Source organism: Ictidomys tridecemlineatus, chromosome X (genome assembly GCF_052094955.1).
Source record: "Ictidomys tridecemlineatus isolate mIctTri1 chromosome X, mIctTri1.hap1, whole genome shotgun sequence".
In the NCBI taxonomy this organism is placed as follows: Eukaryota; Metazoa; Chordata; class Mammalia; order Rodentia; family Sciuridae; genus Ictidomys; species Ictidomys tridecemlineatus.
The window spans coordinates 53,707,325-53,730,727 of NC_135493.1; the positions used below are offsets into that span (position 1 = coordinate 53,707,325).

General features: G+C 37.2%; 1 protein-coding gene across 15 annotated transcripts in view; it reads left to right on the forward strand.

Moving 5' to 3' along the window:
• Nucleotides 1-2,675: 2,675 nt before the first annotated feature.
• Nucleotides 2,676-23,403, forward strand: part of Diaph2 (diaphanous related formin 2) — an 802,473-nt gene continuing 781,745 nt past the window's right edge. For 10 of the 15 annotated variants that reach the window (XR_013431759.1, XR_013431758.1, XR_013431757.1 and 7 more), the window contains exon 1: nt 2,676-3,195. Coding sequence is in view for 5 of the 15 variants with exons in the window: in XM_040283678.2 (XP_040139612.1) it covers nt 3,064-3,195 (132 nt within the window). In the remaining 10 variants the exon portion in view is untranslated. The remainder of the gene's footprint in view (nt 3,196-23,403) is intronic. The other 5 variants (XM_040283675.2, XM_040283676.2, XM_040283680.2 and 2 more) reach the window with 2 other exon arrangements.

The following is a 23,403-nucleotide window of genomic DNA, read 5'->3' on the forward strand; positions in this document are numbered from 1 at the left end:
CAGGTAAGATGAGGGCAGCTCCAGGAATTGGTGAAGCCCTTGGTTCACAATTGGTGACAAATGTCCTTGCCTGAGAGCTGTGGCCCCTTTTGTGTATTAGCTTCTAAGAGAGGCCAATGACCCTGATGCCTAAATAAGGGATTTCTGTTTTATTGTTTTTAACTGTTCTTTATATTAACTGGAGCAAAATGCTGAAAAACAAACACCAAGAATTAAGACAGGGGCTGAGATAATCACAATAAAGTCAAATATAAGCTATATCTGGAACAGGATTTTTAATTTTTATTTTTTCACTTTTTGCCAAAAATATTGTAGATCTTTTCCAGTTTTCTCTAAGTGAATATCAAAGGTAGCTTAGCCTGGCCTGAGGATAATGAAATGCAACCTTATATTCAAAATAATATTAGTTAATTTATGAGTCCATTTATGTACTCCTAACAGAAATCATTCATATTTTAATACCCTTCCCTTGCCCCCACTCTCCATTTCTTAAATAGTGATGAAATGAAATTTACAAGTACAGGGGGGCCTTCATGATCTGGACTTCCTTATCTGTTCTGCTTCTTCTCTTGCCAACAACCTCCCCCACAGTCCAATTTCTTAACCATAGGGTCTTTTTGCATGTGCTATTTTCATTTCCTTTGCCTGGAATGCTCTTCACTTACTTGTATTGAAATTGCTCAATATATTTTTGTTTCAAACCCTCTCAAAGAGCCTGAAGGCTTCACAAGAGCAAATCATGACTGTCTAGTAGGTTGCCAACAAATACTTACTGACTTTATTCAGAACTTTATCACTCAGCTAGAACATTATCTTCTTTGGGATGGTGTCCCTGAATCTTTGACACTTGGTTAGCTACCTCTTTCATAGGCTCCCTGTTCAAATCTGTTACTCTGTAGTGCAATTCTTTAACAGTCTGTCTCTTCCATTATATTGAGGTTCTAAAGGACAGAAATTATGTCATATAAAGTACCCACAGTACTTTGTTTATCATCTGGTGTACGCCGAAGAGTTATGTGTACTGAGAAGTTTCTTTCTTCCTTTTTTTCTCTTTTGCCATATTGGGGATTGAACCCAGGGGTGCTCAACCAATGACAGGCATTCCCAGGCCTTTTTTGTTTTTTTGAGACAAGGTCATGCTAAGTTGCTGAGGTTGACCTCAAACTTAACAATCCTCTGCCTCAGCCTCCCAAGTAGCTAGGATTCCAGGTGTGTGCCACCACACCCAGCTGTAACTCAACAGATTATTGAGTAATGTTTGAACTTGGAGGGCCCTTGACTTCCACCCACAGCCATATCTCTCATAGAGAAATTATATGAAAGCACTGGGTAAATAGTTCATTCCTTTCTGCAGCATCCATTTTCAGTATTTCAGAAGGGGGCACATTTAGATCAATTAAATCCTGTGCATGCATATATGTGTACAGTGAGTCAAATTCAAAATATACATCAAATTTTAAGTCAAACAGGAACTTCAACATAGCAAATTTACCTTGGGGCTCCTTGTTCAACCTGTCTGGGAGTGTGCATTCCTTCTTCACTCCTGTCCTTGGGTAGTTTACTACTTTAGTAAAAAGAAAGTTAATGACCAGGGCAAAGATATCCAATGTTCTTTGATTCTACTGTCCAAGATAGTTGCGTTATCACACCTATATCATGGTTTAATTCACTGTAATGCACTCTGAATAAATATGTTCAGATACAAACTGAAGTCAGCATAGGGAACTCCAGGTTGAAGGGAAGAAGCTTAAAAGAAGCCAGGGCCCTAAAGTTTTCTTCAGTAACAAGCATGTGGACATGTTTATGGACTTTACATTTTCAAGTAGCTTCTCTAGCATATGGGCTCTTATTCCACCATGGGAGTTCATTCAAATACTGCCTTGCCCTTCTAATGTTCTTCGTGTACACCTTTATTTTTAAAAGGTTCCCTTTATAAAGGATGGAAAAATGCTAGTATACCCCAGGGACTAAAGACTTTACACCCTGGCCTGCAGCATAAAAACACCTACGTTTGTCTAGAGATTTATATTTTAAACAAAGCTATGACACACATATCTTATTCACTGCCCACGACAAACCTAAACCTAACTAGTGCGGGGAAACTTAAGATAGCACTCGATGCAATTGTAAACTTTAAATCGGTGCTTTGGTTAAAGAGCCTAACAACACCTTCGGGATTAAGCAGTGGGCGCCTGCTGCTCCAACTACCTGGCAACCTGGGAATAAGGGAAAGGCTGTTATTCCTTTGGTCACAACGCAATCGTGGCAACAGAAGCACCCACTCTTTCCACTTTGACCCATACAATCTGTCTAGGTAATTAATCAGCACTCCCTGCGGTTTTCCTATAGGCTGCCAGTTGTCTTGCTAATTAAACCTTCCCACGAAGTGTAGCAAGACCACACCTCCGTTGAGGCCTCTCTAAGGAAAGGTGCTTTGGTGTACACTTCTGGAAGCTGACGCTCAGGTCAGGGTGCCCATGAAACTGACAGGGGAATTCTCCTAGACCTCAGTTTCCTCACCTCTAAAATGGGCTACCCCTCTCTCTTGATTAGGTCTCTGCCATTTCACGCTGGGCGGGTAGGAAGTGAAATCAGTGATTAACCACAGCTGAAAGTCCTCTGTTGGGCTCCAGTCACTGTGCCGGGCATGCTCAGTAGCAGGGGCCGGCTCAGCACCCTGAGTAGGAAGCGGCTTTCCGCGCTCCGGCTGCCGACTGCGGGCACTTTGATGAATCACGTGTGTTGAGGCCCTCTTAAAGAGATAGGCACCTACTTTCCCTCCACCCTAAACACCGCCCTGAGGGCGGCGGCTACTGTGGTAATTGCAGCTGCTTAGGGGCAGGGCTTGCCCCAGCGCTGAGTAGTGGCAACAGCGTGGTTGCGTCGGGGGTGTTGGGAGCCGGCAGCCCCGGGGGCCTGAATTGGGCTACTCCCCGGGCTGACACTCTCTCCCTAAGGAAGACGTGCTGTCGAATCAGCGCTGGGCAGCCAGAGCGCCCAGGGGGGCTTCTTCAGTTGAGGAGAGGTGGGGTTATAGGGCACAGGTGACAGGGCCGGAGAAAGATGGAGCAGCCCGGGGCGGCGGCGTCGGGAGCGGGAGGCGGCAGCGAGGAACCGTATGGGGGCCGGAGCAACAAGCGGAGCGCGGGGAACCGAGCTGCCAACGAAGAGGAAACGAAAAACAAACCCAAATTGGTGAGTGCTCCCGCAGCCCCCGCCGGCCTTGGGGATAGGGAGAGCCCCGGAGTCCTCCTGCCGTTGAACATGGGGAACCCGGGGCCCCCTCCCAATGGTGACCGCGACCTCGCTGTGCTACTCGGGGAGCTGCTAAAGGAGCGGAGCGGCCAAACCGAGGCGCGGAGACGGCGTGGGGGCGGAAGAGCACCCCCTTCTCCACTTAACCCCTTTCTCCCTCTTGTCAGCCTGGTAGGCAGTGAGGGAAGGAGAAAGGCCCCACCCCAACTTGGGGAGACCCCGAGTCCTAGAGTATTGGGTAGGGCTGTTGTTTGTCTAACTTGTGGCCACCAACCTTCTTTGAGCGATTCCATTTCCCTCCCACCTCTTGTCAGTTGCTGTTTTGACTCAACACTTAGGGTCCGGGGCAGGGGAACCTTCCTCCTTTTTGGTCTGAGGACTTGGGAGCCCGCTCGCAGCCTTTCAAATCAAGAAAAACACAACGTAGGCCCCCAATTCTTCAACTTAACCAGAAATCTAAGAGGCGCCTACGTGCGTCACCCCCCCCCCTCTCTCTCCATGTGCTCTCCCAAGAAATATTTCTTTGGAGGAGTGGGGGAAGCGTGGGAGTTGAGGCTGGGTGAAGTACCACCAACTGTCCTTTGTGTATGTTTATGTAGACATACAGTACTTCAACCCAGTTGATTCTGAACACTTAAAAGTGGTAGGCAGACTGTGCACTTCTCACAGTCCTGGTAGTGTTGAACCAGTGGTAGCAGTCCATTTCCTGCCGCTGAATGTGCAAAATGAAATCTTTGGGGCCTGATATTGCATTGGGAAATACAGGATTTCTTCAACTCAGTTAAAAGGGTTCCTCTTTTTGTAAACTTTGTAATTTGGGTGACATGAGGGGAAAGGGTTTTCCTGCACAAATTCAGCAAATACTGCCAAATAATCTTAGTCCAGATCCGAAGTACATGCCACATGTTGCATATCTAGATTTTAGTTTTGAGCAGCAACTTGACAGGGTAGTGGGTGGGATGGGGACATATAAATAAAGCCATTTCCCATGGTATCTGACCATTTGGTATGGACCTGTTGTATTTGTATTTTGGTTCCTATTTACTTTTCAATCATGGACTATCTATTCATAATGGAAAACAGTGGCCAAAGAGTTATTGTTTTAGGAAATATGCAACCTTACATTATGTGGGAAGGGATTTGTAGATTAACATGGCAAATTTAAAGTCTCATCAATTCCACACTAAGTGGACACAAATTGAAAACTAGCTTAATAGGTGCGACTTTTACCCCAGTATTTACAAATGAAGAATTTGAGTCACAGGCTGTTTGTGACTTGTCTGTGCTGGTGAGAGGCTAATGAGTGCCTGCACAATCATAAAATCTAAGAAAAGTTTTGAGTGTATCACTAGAGTTTCATGTTTTTGAAATTCTGTTGTGATTTTGAAATTTATTGGTTTTCCTTTTTTTTTTTACTGTAGCACAAAACTGTGGTTTAATCAGTAATCACAATTTTAAGTAAACATAAAATTTAACTGATAGTTTCCACAAATAGTTTTGCACCTATACCAAGAACCCTCCACTTTTAAGAAGAGCACTATCAAAAAAAGCATCTATCTCTATTAACACTTTGAGTATATTTTTCCTTTCCCTTTGACTATTTGCCCTGTTTCATCTTTTATGTTTTACTTGGTTTGACAAGGAAACTAGATAGTTATGAGATGGTATCACTTTCAGTTCCTAACTAACCTCACTGTTCCATGTTGAACATAGCTTGATAGAGCAGAACAAGTTTTGAAATCCAAGAGTTTCTAAAATATCAACATGAGTGTTTTTCCTCAAACATAACTTTTGAGCTTTACATGATTTTACAAGCAGATGTGTCAGAACGAATAATAAATTTAGGAAGTCATTATAGGACATTTTAAGGCAAGCAACTTCATCATACAAGTAGACTTGGTAAAACTTTGTAAGAAAGTTCATCTGGGATTCTTCAGATTTTGCTAAGTTAGATGAAACTTGATTGAGACTAAATTTTATTATTTTAAGCATTATGTCAGTCACTGCAGTAGTGCTTAATTCGTGTGTCTAAGTGTGTACAAAGGAATTGTGGTATGGAATTATAAAAGCGCAGTGGTACAAAAAGTTATTTGTGTGGGTAATTGTAGGGTACAGGGTCTCAAACTCTTCAAAAATTGAGTGCATGTTCTTTTTTCTGGGCCCCATAGCTTTCATCAGCTTCTCAAAGGCAATGATCACCTTAGAAAGAAGAACTATTGCAATATCAACAAAAGATAGTAAAGGAAATGATAGTTGATGCTAAGTTTGGGATGGGAGGACATCAGTGATGAAGGGAGAAAGGAAATCACACTGGCCACAAGGGTGATTGACTTGAAATTTATTCTAGGGGTAAAAAGTTAACTACACAATGTCTAAACAGTATTAGGTAGGATCAAAGTTTCTACTACATAGAAAAATTAACTTAGTCACTCTAGTGAAGTATAAGGCTTGTGATTCAGTTGTTTGCATTTAGTTCATCATGGTTCTGAAGAACTGGAGATGGAAGGCATGCATTCTATAAACAGGAACTACTTTCATTTATATCCTCCACTTTTTGATGGATATTAGTGAGACTTTCTTTCAGAGTGACACTTTCTAACTGTAGAGACTTCTGTTTAGGGTTAATTAACTCAAAATTCAGCAAAATTTACTTCAGTTTTCTTCATATATACATCTTTATAATGGTCCGTTTATTTTGACTTCTTTTTAAGTGCATTAGTACGGGAGTTTTGGATTTTATGTAACTATCTGGTTAGGCCCAGATAGCAGCAGCATGCCAACAAGCAGCATGACTCTTAGATTAATTAGTAATTTTATGTCAACTATGAAATGTATGTTGTTAAATTGAGTAGGAGAGAGAGCTGTAGAACTGTTGTGAAGGAACTTCATCTTGAATCTCACATATTTAAAGCAGTGACTTAATCATTGAAAGAAGGCCTCACAATGGTAGGTATATAGTGGCTTAATAGTATTTGATATTTTGCATTTTGAATTTGCATTTATGTGTACTTTCTGAAACTTTTGTTTCTTTAGACAGTAAATTCAGATTAGTAACTTCAAATAACACAAGTTGATTTTTTTATTGTTATATAACTTCCTGCATATTTGGTGATTTGTTCATACTTAGATAAATCATGTTTTGATTTTGAATAATTTCTGAGCACAGTGGTTTCATTTATGCAACAGATTGACTAAGTACTACAATGCTACATGCTATTCTAAGGATTGGTGATATAAAGATGCTCAGTCTACTAGACAGGAAAATTGATAAAAAGCAGTGACAGTTATAGGAATATACTTTGGAGGGTATTATAATGTACAGAGAGGCAGCAACTCAAATCAGATGCTGAGGGAGGTAAGGAAAGACTTATCATAGTAGGCAATATTTTGTTGAGGTTTGCAGAATAGGGCATTGAAGAAGTGGGGAAGGCATTCTAGGTTGAAAGAATATCATGTACAATGGTAGGGAAATACAGGAGCATGGCCAATAAAGAAGATACATGTGGCTGAAATAAAAGGTATATAAAATATTAAATCTGCCAGAAAAGTCCAAATCACAGTGAATCTTTGTGTGTCATGTTAGAATTTCAACTTTTTCCTGAAAGAATAAGTGTTAAAAAGGTTAAAACAGTAGACTTGGGGCTGGGGTTGTGGCTCAGTGGTAGAGCATTTGCCTTGCACGTGGGTTTAATCCTCAGTACCACATTAAAAAATAAAAAAAAATAAATAAAGGTATTGTGTCCATCTATACCTAAAAAAAGAAATTAAAATAAAAACAGTAGAATTAACTGGTCAGATTTGTTTCAGAAAGAAATTTAGAACTGTGGAAAATTCCTTGGATAGGATTTCCAGAATGGACATAGGAGGAGCACAGAGTAGTGGAATGGAGTTCAACGTTTAGGGTTGGAGACCTGAATTCTGGTGGCTGCTCACCTTCTCATCCATTTACCAGCTTATCAATTTCCTAGTACTACTTCTCTATACCCTAGTTTCTTCCTGCCACCCATTGTGAACATCCTTACCAAATCTGAAATATCCACTCTGTTTCTCTTCAGTAAATCTCACTCCTTTTCACTGCCCAGTTCATGCCTAAGTGTTTTCCTGTTCTATTAGACCTTCATTAATTACTTCAGTTTACTGAGGGGTCATCTTTCTTCTGAGTCCATAACTATTGTAAAAACTTATGTTATGCATTCATCTAGTCTGTACAGAGATTTAAAATTGCTTTTGGGCAACAGTCCTGGTTTATGTTATTCTTTAAAATCTGGCAGGTTAGTGCTCAGGTACAAAATAACTTGGTAAATGATTATTAGCTGGGGAGTTTTTCCTTATAAGCCAGACATTTTGAAAGTATAAATTGTTGAAAAGAGGCTTAAAAAAGTGTACTTTCATACGTTTTTTCTTAGCATATATCCTTCATCAAATGAATATATCTATCTGTACATTCCTCTATGTCATCTCTAATTTTGAAATTCTGGAAACTTATGGCCGAGAGAACTCTCCTGCTCCCCTTGTTTGTTTAGATTCTTGTGATGTTGGAGCTTGAACTTTCATGCCGAGAAACAGTACCCAAACCATGAGCCAAGTAACATTTTGCTGTTAATAGTAGGAGGCTTCAGATTATTGGCAAACGAATATGGAATGGAGAGCCAAAGGACCTGGGTTCCAGTATCCCTTCTATCTTTTATTTGCTTGTGATCACTGCTGAGCATTTAACAACAGAAGTTTGAGCTCTTTGATTAATGTTAATCGGTCAGAGATAACATCAACATTGCTGGCCTTGTTTTTGTTTTTTGAAAGGGTCTCACTATGTTGCCCAGGCTGGCCTCAGATTCCTGGGCTCATGTGATTCTCTTGCCTCAGCCTTTTGAGTAGCTGGAACTACAGTCCTGCACTATTGTGCCCAGCTCACCTGCCTGATTTGTTTGACAAGGTTGTTTAGATAAAATATAGTAATGAACGAGAACAAATTTAGGAAATTGTATACTATTATATAAACATAAAGTATTATAATTAATATCTTATATTGCCCAAATCGAATGTAATTGTGGGGCTAGGGGAGTAGAACACTTGCCTAGCATGCACAAGGCCCTAGATTCTATCCCCAGCCAATAAACAAATAAATAAATAAAAGTGATTGTGGTTGAGTGGTTTAATGACTTTCTTGCAATTTGATAGCTCTAATATTATTGTAATTATTGTACAAAGTACCATAATCTGGTTATATGTTGATTAACTTCTCATTCTCAATTCCATTTGCCATTTTAAGGATTATGCATTCTTTCCTTTTACTAATAATTCTTTCTGTTGAGTGAATATGGGATGTGAGCTTAACATTTTTTCACAGTAATTTTTTTAAGAACTAGGCTACCTTTTCCCTTTCAATTAAACAAAAGGTATTTAAACTCTTTTGTTAAAAACTTTTGGGACATATTTATGACATCATTCCTTGTCATGAAGCTCCCTGATGTACAAATAAGGAAGCTGAGTCATTGAAGTTTTTAGTGGTCTGACTTAGAAGTTTATAAGCTATCACCTCTATTGTAGAAGTTATCTATAGTACTGAGTCATTATGCTTCAGGGATTCTGAAAGGAAAAATAGTTTTCAATCTCTGTCATCTCTTGTTCCTTTTGAACAATTTATAATTGTAATCCCCCAGATTTCACTCCAGGTATGAAGAGCTCTGGCAGTAGCAACATGTCATTGAAGTGAAATATTCTTTTACAACCTGGTCTCAAAGAATACTGTAAATGCTCTGAAAACAATACATAATATATGCTAATTTACATGAATCAGCACATCTGGTTAAATATTACTGGCTATCATTAGCACCATAAGAATTGTTCCTGAAACCTGACTTTCCCTGTTCCTGTATTCAGTCTGCCATGCAGAAAAGACTAGCTCTTTTTGCCATATCTGGGATGGTTGATACTTAAATTTTTTTCTGAAGACTGAAGAAGCTAGGATGATGGTTAAGTGATTTAAAAAATAGTTATAAATTTGATATCTAAGTGGTCATTAAGTAGAAGACATCTATTGTGGAAGATAGCTCAAAATTGGTGCATGTAAAGGAAGGTTTAGGTGTATTTTCATGTAGCTGTTTATCATGAATGTCAGCCATAGAAAGAAATTAACTCATACTAATTTAAAACTTGTTTACTTGATCAAGCTAAATCTTTTCCAGTTTAAGTGATATGCTCTGGCTGTAGCTTTAAACAGAGACTCAACTGAAACTTGGTCTTCCCTTGCTTTGTGTGAGATGGCCTGGGAAAAAAGGAATTGCCACCTTCTCATGAAAGAATGTAGAAAACAAAATTCTAACTAATCACCATTTTCACAGACTTTGGTTTAATGAAGTTACATGTGTTACTTTAAAAAGAGTAAGCTATATTGCTCCCAAACACAGATCCACAGGATTGGCCACTAATCTTTTCTTCCATCAGGGCTCTATAATAAAGTGATGCCTATTACAAGTCAGAAGTTTCTAGGTAGCTCTTTAGGTAGGCTGTCTAGGAATCCAGGACTTCATTAGGAAGAAATTAATCCCAAGTGGCTATTGAGTCAATGACCTGGCAATTCTGATAGTCACCTAAGTGAGAAGAGATCTGGGGTACAATCCTCTTTTTTTTTTTAACTACTTTTTATTCTGTGATAGCCACATTTTCTTAAAGGTCTGTTCAAAATTCTGAGGATTTGAAAAAATCTAACCTTAATTTGTTGGTCTCTTTTCAAGCTAAAAGTAAAAAAATAAAGTTTTTACTTTATAATAAGGACTAATAATTTTTTGTAAAACTTATGAAAAATTTCAAAAATATTAAAAAGTGGAGAGGATAGTATGATGAACTACCATCTATCCCAGAGAGAACAATTGTCTAGATAAGTATGCTTCATCCATCCTCTGTGTTTTCCTTGGTGAAGTATTTGAGTGTAAGTCCTAGATATCATGTCATTTTACTCCTACATACTTCAGTGTACATCTCTAAAAATTACTGACTTCTTAAAAACATAATCACTGTCACTGTCACATCTTTAGAAATTAACATATTCCTTGCTATCATCTAACACTCAATCCATAATCAAACATCCCCAAATGCCTCAAAATAGATTTTTAATCTAATGTGTGCCTAATTAATGTACATGCCACTGAACTCTTAAACAAATAAAATTTTAAACTGATAGTAAGATCTTGTCCAAAGTTATTCCACATAAAATACTATCATAAAGCATCAACCCAGGATAAATTCACTCCTGTCTTTAATTCTGTAGAAGTATCTGCAAAAATTGACTACACTAGTGTGGGTAGACACTCTGGAACAGTTGCTATGTACCATAGAAAAAAGGCCAAATTAATATTTTGGCTTTCACTAACTGGTTGAGTAATCACTCATTCTTCATTTCTGCACTTTGTGAAGTAGGGTGGGGTTTTCATGTGAAAATTTTCTTCCCAGGGAAATGTAGATAGTTGTGTAAAGGAAAAATATTCTTGTATTCTCTTGATAAATGATTCACATAAATCTCTGATACGTGCACGCAACAACCATGTTTATGTTACTAGCTCTAGTTTTACTTAAAAATAAATGCCAATTTTGTACTTGAGGTGTCTGTTTTTTTAGCCACTTTGGTAAATTCTGGGTTACTCAATCTGGATGATTGGGGTGAGCAAACTCTTGGAAAGAACTATTATCTCCTTATTTAGATATCCAGGGTTACCAAAAAGAAAAAAATAAGCAGGCTTTACTAATGAGGTGATGGAGCTGGGGATGGGTGGAGTGGGTATGAGAAATTGACTTGGGCAAATGGCCTAGACTTCACACGGATTTACTAAAGAAGCTGTGTTACCACTATTTTCCAGTCAGCAATTTAGTGCTATTATTGTGCTGGGAAACAATAGGCATATTATTTCTCTAATTTTGAGTATTCAAGTAGGTTTAGACTACTCATCCATCTCCACTCTACATCTTCTTACTGTCCATTTACTAACCCAATCAGTGGGGTGATTTTTCAGAAAACAGGTAAACGTGTGATAGTTGTTGGGGTCTGACCCAACTTTTTTTTTTTCTCTTTTGCTCAGAGGAAGGAAAGCTATGGAGATATTTTTCATCAGCTTTGAAATCAATCACTGGTAAAGTCTTAAATGTTTAATAAGCATATTATGCTGACTCCAGCTGTTAGGAAGATTCTTTCTTAAAGAGAGTAAGACCTAGTGTAGTCTATATATACTTATATTTTGAAATTTAAAAGCATGTATGTGTGGTAGAGACCAGAGCTACTTTATATCATTGGGATCTTCTCAAAGGTATAAAACCATGGGGATCACATTATTTACCAAAATGCCAATCACAAGCCTGTGTCTTCCTGGTGCTACTTTTTATAATTCAAACAAAGGTCACATCTGGGCTTGTTACTGCCATTTAAAACCAGGTGTATTCTATCCTTATCCCTGATAGGAAATTCAGCAAGCATAGGACATGTTTTAAAGTCTTATTTAGAAAAGGAATTTTTCATATGTCATTGATTCTGAGAAAAAATATAAGGTGTATATTTATATAATACATTGTTTTATACCTGATCACATCTACTTTTGAATTATTGGAGTCCTCAAATATGGATGACTGTGTCCTTGAGGGCCTAGGTTGGAGGTTCAGTATGTTGATCACCTTCTCTAATTAAGGATCCTCCTTTTTGTACCCCTCCTAGTCCTTTTCTTGAAATTGTTTCATGGAGCTTCCCATAGTTACAGATAATATGGATAAGATATATTGTTTAGAAGTTTGTTTCATAACTTTAGCTTACTTTCATTTATATTACTCATGCTACAAAGCTAGAACATATAGAAAGTTAAGATGGGTTAAAATAAATTGGCAGAGACATTTCTTCTAATAATATGTTTTGGTACCTCATATTACAAAATCAATGTTTTCCAGAAGAGTCAGTGTGTACATAAAACATTTGTGAGTGAAAATTACCTTTTCTTAGGCTGCCCTCACAGCTTGTTTTTCATTGGCACTGCATTAGCTTACATTTCTCCCCCTTTGGTTGAGTAGCTAATGGTCTTTAAACAAGCTATTAAAGGGAAGAATAAGTTTACAATGCAAAAAATAAAAATGGTCTGGATTTTTATCCATGTTGGGTGGTTTGGATTTTCATGTGTTTATCTTACTAAAGCAGGGTTTACCCACATTCTCTAATATATCTTTAAATTCTTAGATTTCTTCATTGTAGCCTATATTTGCTTTATTGACTGGTCTTGTGATTTTCTGTGAGATACAAATCCTCTAGTTTATATAAGTCAACTTGGCCCAAGACCAAATCCTAAATTTTAAGTGGCCATATTTCTATATGAAATGGATTCAGGGTGTTAGTTATAATTTAAAGTAGGGCTATGGGCCCAATTTTTCACTTTTCTTCTACCAATTCTGTTGTAGCTAATTGTGGATCAAAATGTTATTATTTTATGTTAAAATCCCTGCTTTCAACTTCCTCCATCCCCTTTAAATAATATTATCACTTGCATGTTTCTGACTCTGTTTATTCCTTGCTATTTTTACTGGTTTCTTTGAATATTATCAGTGTTGTATCCTATTGTCTTATCACAAAAGTTATGTGCAGAAGGATGGCCATTGGATGTTAAATTAGTCAAGTGTTAGGTTTATTTAAGAGCATTTCCCATCCATACCTATCACCAACCATGTTGCTGTGAACTAGTGGAAAGTGTATTTTTATCTTACTACCACCAGTTTGTGTTTTTAAGACCCCACATTTTATTTTATAGAATTTGAAAGTATTTCATATGATGCACAGAGTTGAAATATGCTAAATAGGGTATCTAGCTGATCCTGTTAGGTGTTTTCAAAGGAGTTTGTTCTTGGCTACTTAAAAGTGAGCTGATTACTTTTTAAAAATGTAACTGTGGGTAAGTCATTTATTTATCTTCTCTGGCTGTCAGTTTATTCTATAAAATAAGAGAGTCTCAATAGATGAACTGCAAGTTTCCATTCAGCTCTAACATTTGAGAGTCAAAGGTTTTGGGAGCTGTAATGAATCTGCCCTAACATAAGTATGTAACATATGGATTTCAGTTAGATGAAGAGTTGGAATTATGAAAGATGGTTGTTAAAGGCTGGGTACTAAAGAGTAACTATCCCAGCTAATTACTGAGCTGTTTTGGAGTCTGATTTATCTTGGTCCAATTAATTCCTCATCAACATTCTTTTTTTTTTTTTGGTACAGGGGATTGAATTCAGGGGCACTCAATCACTGAGCTACATCTCCAACACTTTTTTTTTGTATTTTATTTAGAGACAGGGTCTCACTGAGTTTCTTAGTGCCTTGCTATTGCTGAGGCTGGCTTTGAACTCGTGATCCTCCTGCCTCAGCCTCCTGGAGCCATATGGATTACAGGTGTACACCACTGCACCTGGCTCAACATTCTTTTAATCATACTTCATATGTAGGACAATGTACTGAGTCTTAGTGAGTGTTGGCTTTGTTTTAGTCCATCCTGACTGTTTTCCTCAGTTCAGTGACCAATTGCAGAACTCAAGCTACCCAGAGGTGATCCTCAATAAAACAATATCATAGGCACCAGTTGGTATTCTAAGGACTCGTATGTATTTGTCAAGAACTATGCAAGGTCTGGGATTTTATCTACTTACCTATCAGTTATTGTTTGGTGGAAGATTGTAGAAGACCCAAGACTCCTAGGTCAGAGACCAAGGTCAATTTATTATTCATTGCAAAAGTAGTAGTCAGAATGTGAGAATGACACACTGATTCACCATGATCTTAGGTCCCACAGGTGGACCAGGATGATGCCTACACAAGCAGTTAGTTGAGTTACATGAAAGGAACACTACACTTGGGGGATTTGTTACTTTTATGGTGAGAGGAAGCCAGCCTATTCTTTTGGGGATGGGGAGATATTACCTCATTCTGAAGATCACTTGGTACAAACAAAGCCCTGGGAAATATCATGTAAAAAATGCTGTCAGCACCTTTCACCTTGGCATACCCAGCCAGAAAGTGCAAGGATGCTTAGGGATTGATGATGGGTTGAATCCCCCTCAGTATTAACTCACTTTATCCACATAGCAGTCCGTTGGTAGGTGATGAAATAGTCTCCTAACAGATAAGTAATTTGTCTGAGGATTTTCAGTGGTGAATTTGAAATTTAAGACCAGTGTGACTGTAAAATCCATGTTTTAAATCACAAGTTTTCTATACTTCCCAAGAGCCTAAACTTTGGGGTTGCTCTAAATTAACCTGGAGACCTAAACCTAGTTAATGGTCTTCTAGATTGATATATACTATGTGTATATATCATTTAGAAGAGAGAGTTAAGGGGACATTCATTTTAGTGTTACCAATAATCAAAAGGTAAAATTCTTTGAATTACTGCCATAAAGTGGGGTAGACATGTGACTACTTGTTAGAAAAGAGCCATAGGCATGAAACTGATATAACTGTGGATTTTAAAGACACATGAGCACAATTTTTAAAAATAGCAGTCTGGGCAATCTGGCCTTTATTAAATTTTATGGTCACCACAAGGCTTCTGTACTTGACTTACTGTTGCTGATTTTTTTTTTTTTTGTCACTTGAAAGTTAGCCTTGTAGAGAGTGGCTTCTGAACCAATTACATGGCAAGTCCTACTGCCTGCCTCATTTTTCAGTTGTTTTCTCTGCTCCTCTCCCCACTCCATTTCTGTTTGTGAACTTTTGTGCAAAGTAAAACTGTTTGAAACAACTAATGCTATCTCCTGTTATACAAGTACATGACACGCATTGTTTCTTGTTCAGGGGAGTGCCAAGAACCACCTACCTTCTCCTGCTGCTTCCTGTGTCTGCTTTGCCTAAAGATTGGCTGCTATAAAAGTTTGGCATAGTCAGCCAAGTGCTATTTTTTAAAATTAGTCTGCAGAAAGTGTTGTGACAAACTATTTCAGAATTGACTTGTAATGAGTAATAGAGCCCTACACTATGGACGCAAGTGCCAAATAATATGGAAGTGCATAATGTTATTTGAGTTCTTCTTCCCTCAGCTTCTCCTATTATCCCTCTCAAAAGAAAAAGGAAACTTTGATTTTAAAACATGTGGTAGATAAAATTGATCACGAATATACTACTATATGCCTAGAACTTGGAATTGGACTATTTGGAACTTAAGATGACTAATACAAAAAAATTGATTTTTTTGTGATACTGTGGATTGAACCCAGGAATAGTTTACACTGAGCTACATCTCCAGCCTCTTTTATTTTTTTTTATTTTGAGACAAGGTCTCACTAAGTTGGTCAGGCTGGCCTTGATCCTCCTACCTCAGCCTTATAGGTGTGTGCCACCATGCTTAGTTTGAAAAAAATTTTTAATGAGACATGACATTTATCTTTATGGGGCACATTAAAGTAATTTGCTGTATGATCACTAAGCCTAATGAGTTAAACTTTCTATGTTGATTTTGTTTATAGAATTACCTATAAATGCAACATGAAACTAGAGGGTGAAGGATGGAAAAATTGTTTGTTAGTCAGCTTGCTGTGACCAAAATGCCTTGTAAGAATACTTAAGAAGGATTTATTTTTGGGTTCTTGTTTTCATAGGTCTTAGTCTGTGGTTCACCAGCTCCAAGTCAGAAACAACATGGTGAAAAGGGCATGGCAGAGGAAAGCTACTAGTCTCATGGCACACAGGAAGCAGAGAGAGACAGATACAGATAGACATGAAGGATCCAGGGATAGATATATTCCCCAAGGCCATTATCCCATTGACATATTTCCTCCATCCATAGCCTACCAATATCACTAACCCCCTATAAGTCCATTCAGATTATTAATCCATCAAATTGACATTCTATGGACAAAGTCAGAGTTGTCACGATCCAAGCATTGCCTAAATGCCCCACCTCTGAACATTGCTGCATTGTGGATAATGCTTTCCACACGTTGGTTTTTGCAGGAGACAGTCTAGGTCCAAACCATAACAGCTGGTAATTCAGCAGTTTAAGATTTTTATTAAATTTCTATTTTTCAAATATTCTTCTTTTCCATCCTCACAAATTCATATTTCCTCTAATATAGTCCTGGTTGTTGATATCCTTCTTCTTTTTCAAATTTCATTTAACCCAAAGAGCTTTGTGTTAAGGACACATATATAACATATATACGGAGTAGTATTCCTCTGTCCCCAAAAGTTTGTTATTTTTCTTTAGACCAGTAGTTCTTAGTGGGGCATGGTTTACTAACCAAGGAGTATTTGATATTGTTTGTAGACATTTTTGGTTTTCATGATTGGGGGAGGGTGCTGCTGGGATTTAATGGGTAGAGGCCAGGGATGCCTGAGGACATCCTGCAATTCATAGGGCATTCCCCAGATGCAAAGAATTACTCAGCCCAAAATGTCAAGGTTTAGAAAGATTGCCAAGACTGAGAGACCTTGCTTTAGATATTATGACTTTGTGTATATTTTGTTTGAAAAACTCCTATTGTTCTTCAGCTGTTGTTTAGTTTCCATTGTGCCCTTTGCCCTGTATTGAGACAGGGTCAGATCATCCCTGTCCTTAAGGAAGTATCCTTTGTTTCATTGACTGTTACTACTTTTCTTCTTTTCTACTATCTCAAACTTGCTGGACTGGATTGTTACCAACTTTGTGTTTATAAACATATCTCTTGTCACTTATCTCATTTATGACATCCCATCAAAATGTTCATTCTCATTCTCATGAGTTTAAAAAGCTCTTTTTCTATCTGTTCATTCCTTGATACCTAAACACTTTTGATGCTGGAAACTTAATTCATGTGTACGGTTTTTAGACTTCATGGTACAGTCTTCTCGGGTAGTTTTGCTTCTTATTAACTGCCAAAGTCTGAGCTTTCTTTGCCTCCATTCCTAAAAATTCCTCACTGTTTATCTGCTCTTTTCCATATACAATTACAGGCAGTCATGTGCTTCTTCAAATACCACTTGAATGCTGATGATGCCAAACTTTTCTATCTATATTGGCATCTAAGTTCAGTACTCTATCATTGTTAGCTCTGGAGACATCTCTGAACTATGTTAGTTATACTAGAAACAGTTTATAACTTGAAATACTTTATGGCAGTGTTCATTTTAACATTCTTCCTCTTTTCTAGGAAAATAAAAATTAACTTGACCCCCTACCCCATACTGGGAATTTATCAAGTTTACCTTTTCAAGCTAAGGTTTGCTCTTGCTTCTTTTATTACCAGACTATATTTCTCTATTATGAGTCACTCACTGACCATTACAATTTGTGGTCTAGTTGAATCAAGGTTATCTTCCCTATTTGACCAAAGTCAGTGACTACTTTGCACCCAACTCATTGGGGCCAAGTGCATTTTTATATTTAGGGATACTATTAAGCACCTAATTGTATCATCTTATCTTCCTTAGTCTATTTGTGCCTTTATTTAAACAAGCCATTAGCTGCATTGTCCCATGTGCTTGGAATAACCTCTTATCCTTTTTTTTTCTTAGTGAATTCTATGGACTTTTCTTCCATTTCTTCCTATAACTGTTAAACTCTTTATTGCTTACTTGAAGGTGACATGATCAGTTTATTCCCATTCAACCTTCAATTTCCAGTACAGAGCCATTTCTTTCTGCAGCATGTATGGCTTTATTAACAGTTATGCTTATTATAATTATATGTTACAGTGTATAATCATTCCACACATCAAATTCTCATTTTGTATGAAAAATTATAGTGAGGCATAAATATGATTATACACAGGTCTTACTCTTGAGGAGTTCATGGCCAAGTCAGAAAAGAGGGACAGATAAGTCTATAGTAAAAAGACTTGAGCTGAGTGCTCTTGGGAATGCCACATACTGTGCTTAGTAGGGACAGGAGAGACTTCACAGAGTCAGCATTTGATCTGGTTCCTAGAGAATGAAGAATAATTTGGTAAGGTTAACTTCTCAATAGACAGTTCAACATGTACTCAAGTTCAGAGTTATATAAAGGCCATTACTCAAAAATGGTTAGATTGTGGGAAGAAGGTTGCTTAGTTTATAATTGAATATAGGCGAGCCTAGAAAACATTTTTTTTTTCCAAACCATAGTGGGATAGAGATAAGGAACTAACATTTCTGACACCTACAATGTTTCTTGCATCTTTCTTGGTGCTTTATGTCACTATCTTACTTAATTTTTATCATAACCATGTATGTTAAATTTAGTTATTTCCCACATTAACAAGTAAGGGAAGTGAATCTCAGGTTAAGTGATTTCTGATTCCAAAATAAATGCTTTTTTTTTAATAAATACTGCCATCTTAGAATTAACAGACTATTTTAAAAATATACAAATGAGCTAAAATTTCTCAATTTTATTTTTATATATTCATATTTTACATAAAATTCTAAATACTTTATTTTTCTTCTATCACAGACACTATTAGAAGCCCACTAAATGCATCTTAACACATTTTGTCTTTGTTGGATTAAATTAGTTTAGAAGGAATAGAACTTGAGAAGTTGGCTGGGAGTTGTCTACAAGCATCTGATTAGTAACTATATGTGGCTAGTTTTACTACAGAGGATTTAAGTAAGCTATTCATTTGGAAAAATTCTCACTCTGAAATTGTTTTCATTCAATACTTTAATTAATTCAATATTAATTTAATAAATGTTTTGAAGAAGCCCACCTCAATACTGTTGTAGACATATTAGAGTTAAAATGAATAATTTCTGCCTGCTCTGAACATAGAACTGGAGAATCAGATGTTTTCAAACCTATGGGCCAGGGTAGAGTAGGGGTAAAAGGTGCTGTAGGAACACAGATGATATCGCTTATAAATGGAATATTAGAGATGGCTTCATGGAGAGAGCAGCAATCAAAGAGAGTCTTAAAGAACAGGGATTATTTTTAGCAGGTAGAAAGGGCATTTCCTGTAGTGAGAATAGCATGCATATCTTAACACAGACTCCTCTAGTAAAGTATCATTGGCTTATGAACAATAGAAATTTATTTCTCACGGTTCTGGAAACTAGAAGTCCAGATCAGGGTGCCAGTGTGGCCAAGTTCTGGTGGCCCTCTTGCAAGTTGCAGGCTTCTGACTTGTAGTAGGTTCACATGGCAGAGAGGGAAAACAAGTTCTCTTAGAACTCTTTTAACAAGGTCAGTAATCCAGTTCATGAGGGCTCCAATCCTTCCCACTCCCAAAGACCCCACCTCCTAATGTTGTCCCTTGGGAGAGGATAGCGTTTCAACATAAGAATTTTTTGGGGGGAGGCTGGGATTGTGGCTAAGTAGTAGAACACTCGCCTAGCATATGTGAGGCCCTGGGTTCAATCTTCAGCATCACATAAAAATAAATAAATAAAATAAAGGTATTGTATCCAAATACAACTAGAAAATAAATGTTAAAAAAAGAATTTTGGGGTACACAAACATTCAGTACATAACAATGCACAACTGTAAGGGAGCTAAGAACTTAGGGCATGTTTGAGGAAGTATGAGTTAGTCCAGTGAGGCCCAAAAGTGTATATGAGAATATTGGAGGTCAGCCTAGATGGGGAGATTCCAGGTCAATCATGGTGCATTGAAAGCTTGCCTAAAGAATTTGGATGTCATTCTATAACCCAAGTGGAGTATTTGAACAGGGGAGTTAGAGGAATGATGTGATCAGAGCTTATAAATGACCTTACTTTAGACGTTTTATAATTGGAAATATCATGAAGTTAAAAATCTTTTGTCAAAATTCCATGGTAATTGGCCCGTTTGTAGTGTAAATATAAAGGCGTCCATTAATTCTGATACCATTTGCCAAGCTTTAATTTGACAGCTTTGAACCTGTGAAATTAAACATGTACTGTAAATAGTGTGCACTTTGATAACTTACAGTTTTGTACCAACTTAATTGGTCCTTGCTCCCAGACTACTATTCTGTAGATTTGTGCCTCTGAAGTTCTTGTTCTAATTCTAAACTTCTTGCTTTTGTTATCCCCCTTCCCCCCAATAGATACTGCTCTAAAGGTCAGATAGCTTAGATTACAAGGCTTTTGCTGTCACAATGAATGTGTTATGTCTTGGCTGAATTACAGTCTTACAGTTCCTGGAATATTCCAAGAATAGCTGCAAGATTTATGACATATACAACATTTTCATGTGTGTCTCTCCTATGAAAAAAGAAGAGAGACACTGTTCTTATCTATGGCAAAGTAGTCTTAGGGCTATGCGTTGAACTGAAGTCCTCTACTTAAAGTAGTTGACTTAAACAATTGAGATTTGTGTTCAGACACTGTCAACTTAGTTTTATTTCTATAGCTTTTAAGACAGAATAATTAGGAACAGGGCTCCATGTGAATTTGAGATAAGAGCTGGGAGAATGAAAATTTGTCCATTTTCATTTGGAAAACTTGTCCAGGGTTCTACATGTGTTGAGCTATCAAAGTCTGTGTAAATGTGTATTCTTATCTAGTTCTTATTCAAAACCTGATTTATAACATAACAAATAATGACAATTATAATTGTTATTATTACTGATTATTTTGATTTGAGCATATTACTCAGTGTGTGTGTGTGTGTATGTGTGTGTGTGTGTGTGTGTGTGTGTGTGTGTGTGTGTGTATACGTATATGTGTGTACTGTTTTTGGGACTTAACTGCTCCCTTAAAAGTAAATTCATTCTTTTGATGCATATAAAAAGTTATTTATTGTTTCAGTTTAGTGGAAGGCAAAGATACTTAGGCTAAAATTGAATGTTTTGTGGTTATTTTCTGACTTTAGAGATAATACTGATGATGTGTTTTACTGAAATTGAATGATTATTCTTTTGTGCAGTGTATTGTAGCTATAAAGACAGGGCATTATTTCACAAGGTGTAGGTTGAGAAAGATTTCAAGCTCATTCTTGGGTTACAAAATTATTCTATTCTAAAAAGACATAGGTCTATGGAATGTGAATTATTCCTGGTTAGACAACTTTCTCATGAGAAATTTGTGATTCTTATAAAATTCCTGTTGAGCCCTCCAAATATGAAGAGTGTATTACTATAAACGCAAAGGGCAGGAACTTCCTGAGTTATAAATACATGGCCATATGAAAGGCCCCTGGGCAGGGGCTCCCCTGGTATGTTGAGCCGAAAATACTTCTGGCCTGTTTCTCCTTCTTCCCACTGATGTTGTCTTGGGAATTGGAGGCTCACTCATCAGTTGGAGCAATCTATTTTGTTTCTTTCTCAGTGACCCACCCCATCAGTATTGTGGTACTGGGAACAATCTATTTCTCAGGCATCTTTGTCATTGGTCCCGCCGTATGACTTCATTACCAAAATGTTGGGGCTGGTAGGAGATTTTCCCCTGCTCCTGTTTCTTCTTACCTTTCTTTTTGCTTAATACTATGGAACATATTTTCCTATTGACATCATTCTTTTGTTTGATATTCATTGTAGTATAGTTCAGTTTCCTATTATATTTAGTGCTAAAGTGTATAGGTCATGAAATATAGATGCTTGTGTCAGGAATTTACATATTATAAGGAAGATAAGATTTGTATATACTTTAATATTTGATAAGTGATCTAGAATCTAGACACAGCAAAGATTAATAATTTGGGTTAAAATAGGTCAGGAACTGGGTCATGAGGAACTTGTCCCTGCCCCCTCCACACACACACACACACACACACACACACACACACACACACACACGTTTAAGGCATAGATATGTCTTACTTTAAGAAAATATAAACCAGCATGAAATTTGAATTTAGGAAGCATTCAGTTAATGAAAAATGACTGCTTTTTAAAGAATCAACTCAAGTTTATTGTAGACAATTTCATCTTTAGAATGTTTGACTCGCCAAAAATATATAAATAGCACTTTTTAAATAAATACTTTATTAAAAAAGCTGTAACTGATTATCTTAAGAATACTGCCTTATATTTTAATGCTAATTATAACTATCACTCTGCTATTGATCTGAAATGTCCAGAATGTTGAAAAAACTTATTAATAATTCTCATTGGATTCATATATCACTTGAAAATACACAATGAATTAGCATTATTGTTCAAAGTTGAAACACATATGATACTTATTTGTTCTTCCTGGGACAGCATTAAAATAAGAACATTTTGAAGTATTTTAAATGCATTAGAAATATAGTTTCCATTTTCCCACTGTTCTCATTTCATTCAACCTTTGAGATTCCTTTTCATGTAGATTCATCAAAAGTGGTTTTAGGACTACCTGCCTCAAAGCCACCAGGAAAGCTTGTTAGAAAACTAGATTCTGGAGCCCCAATGGACCCACTGAATCAGAATCCTTTGAGTATGGGTCGCAGGAATCTGCGTTAATAAGCTTCCTAGATGATTCTGTACTCTAAAGTTGGAGAACCACTAATCTCATGCATAGTTTGAATTATGGTAGCTCTGCAAGCATATCTGGCCCACAGATTTGTTTTGTTTGGCTTTCAGTGTTGGCAGTGTGGTTTTAAATTTGATTTGTTTGCACTCTTTAAGAATTGGAGTTTACACATATAAATCCAAATTTCTGGCTTCTTTGGAAACATCAGAATATTTTTACAGTAATGAGCCCATGTTCTCACATGGTTGGCAGCAATCCAGTATACCTGAATAATATATGTCTCATTTGAATGGACCATGTATTTTTGGATGTGCTACAATACACCCCTCTTGCATTTCAGCCAGGGTCAAGAGTTAGTTTACATTTATTTTCCTGCAACTGATCTGCATCACTCAATTTTATTACCTGTTTAGAATCCATATGCATTTGAATTTTTGACTGTGGATCCAGAGGTTTAAAACAGCTAGGAGAAATGTTTGAAAAGCAGTGTGATTGGAGGCTGGAAGTTATACTAGTAAATTGTACTAGTATAAAGTTAACTAAAAGTTACACTAGTAGAGACAAGAAATGAGTCTCTGAACTAGTGCAGTGGTATTAGGAATGAGAAGAAGAAGTTAGGATTTAGCCTTGGTGATCGTACTGTGGTGAGAACTGGATGGGAGAAAGAAGAATAGGCATGGTAGAATGGGGAGAGATGAGACTAGGTGAGAAGATGGATTTGTTTTCAGGTCTGCAAACTGAAAAAAATTACAAAATTGTTATTAGCAGGAATAGACAGAAAATAGAATATTCTCAACCTTAATCTAACTAGGGCAGAG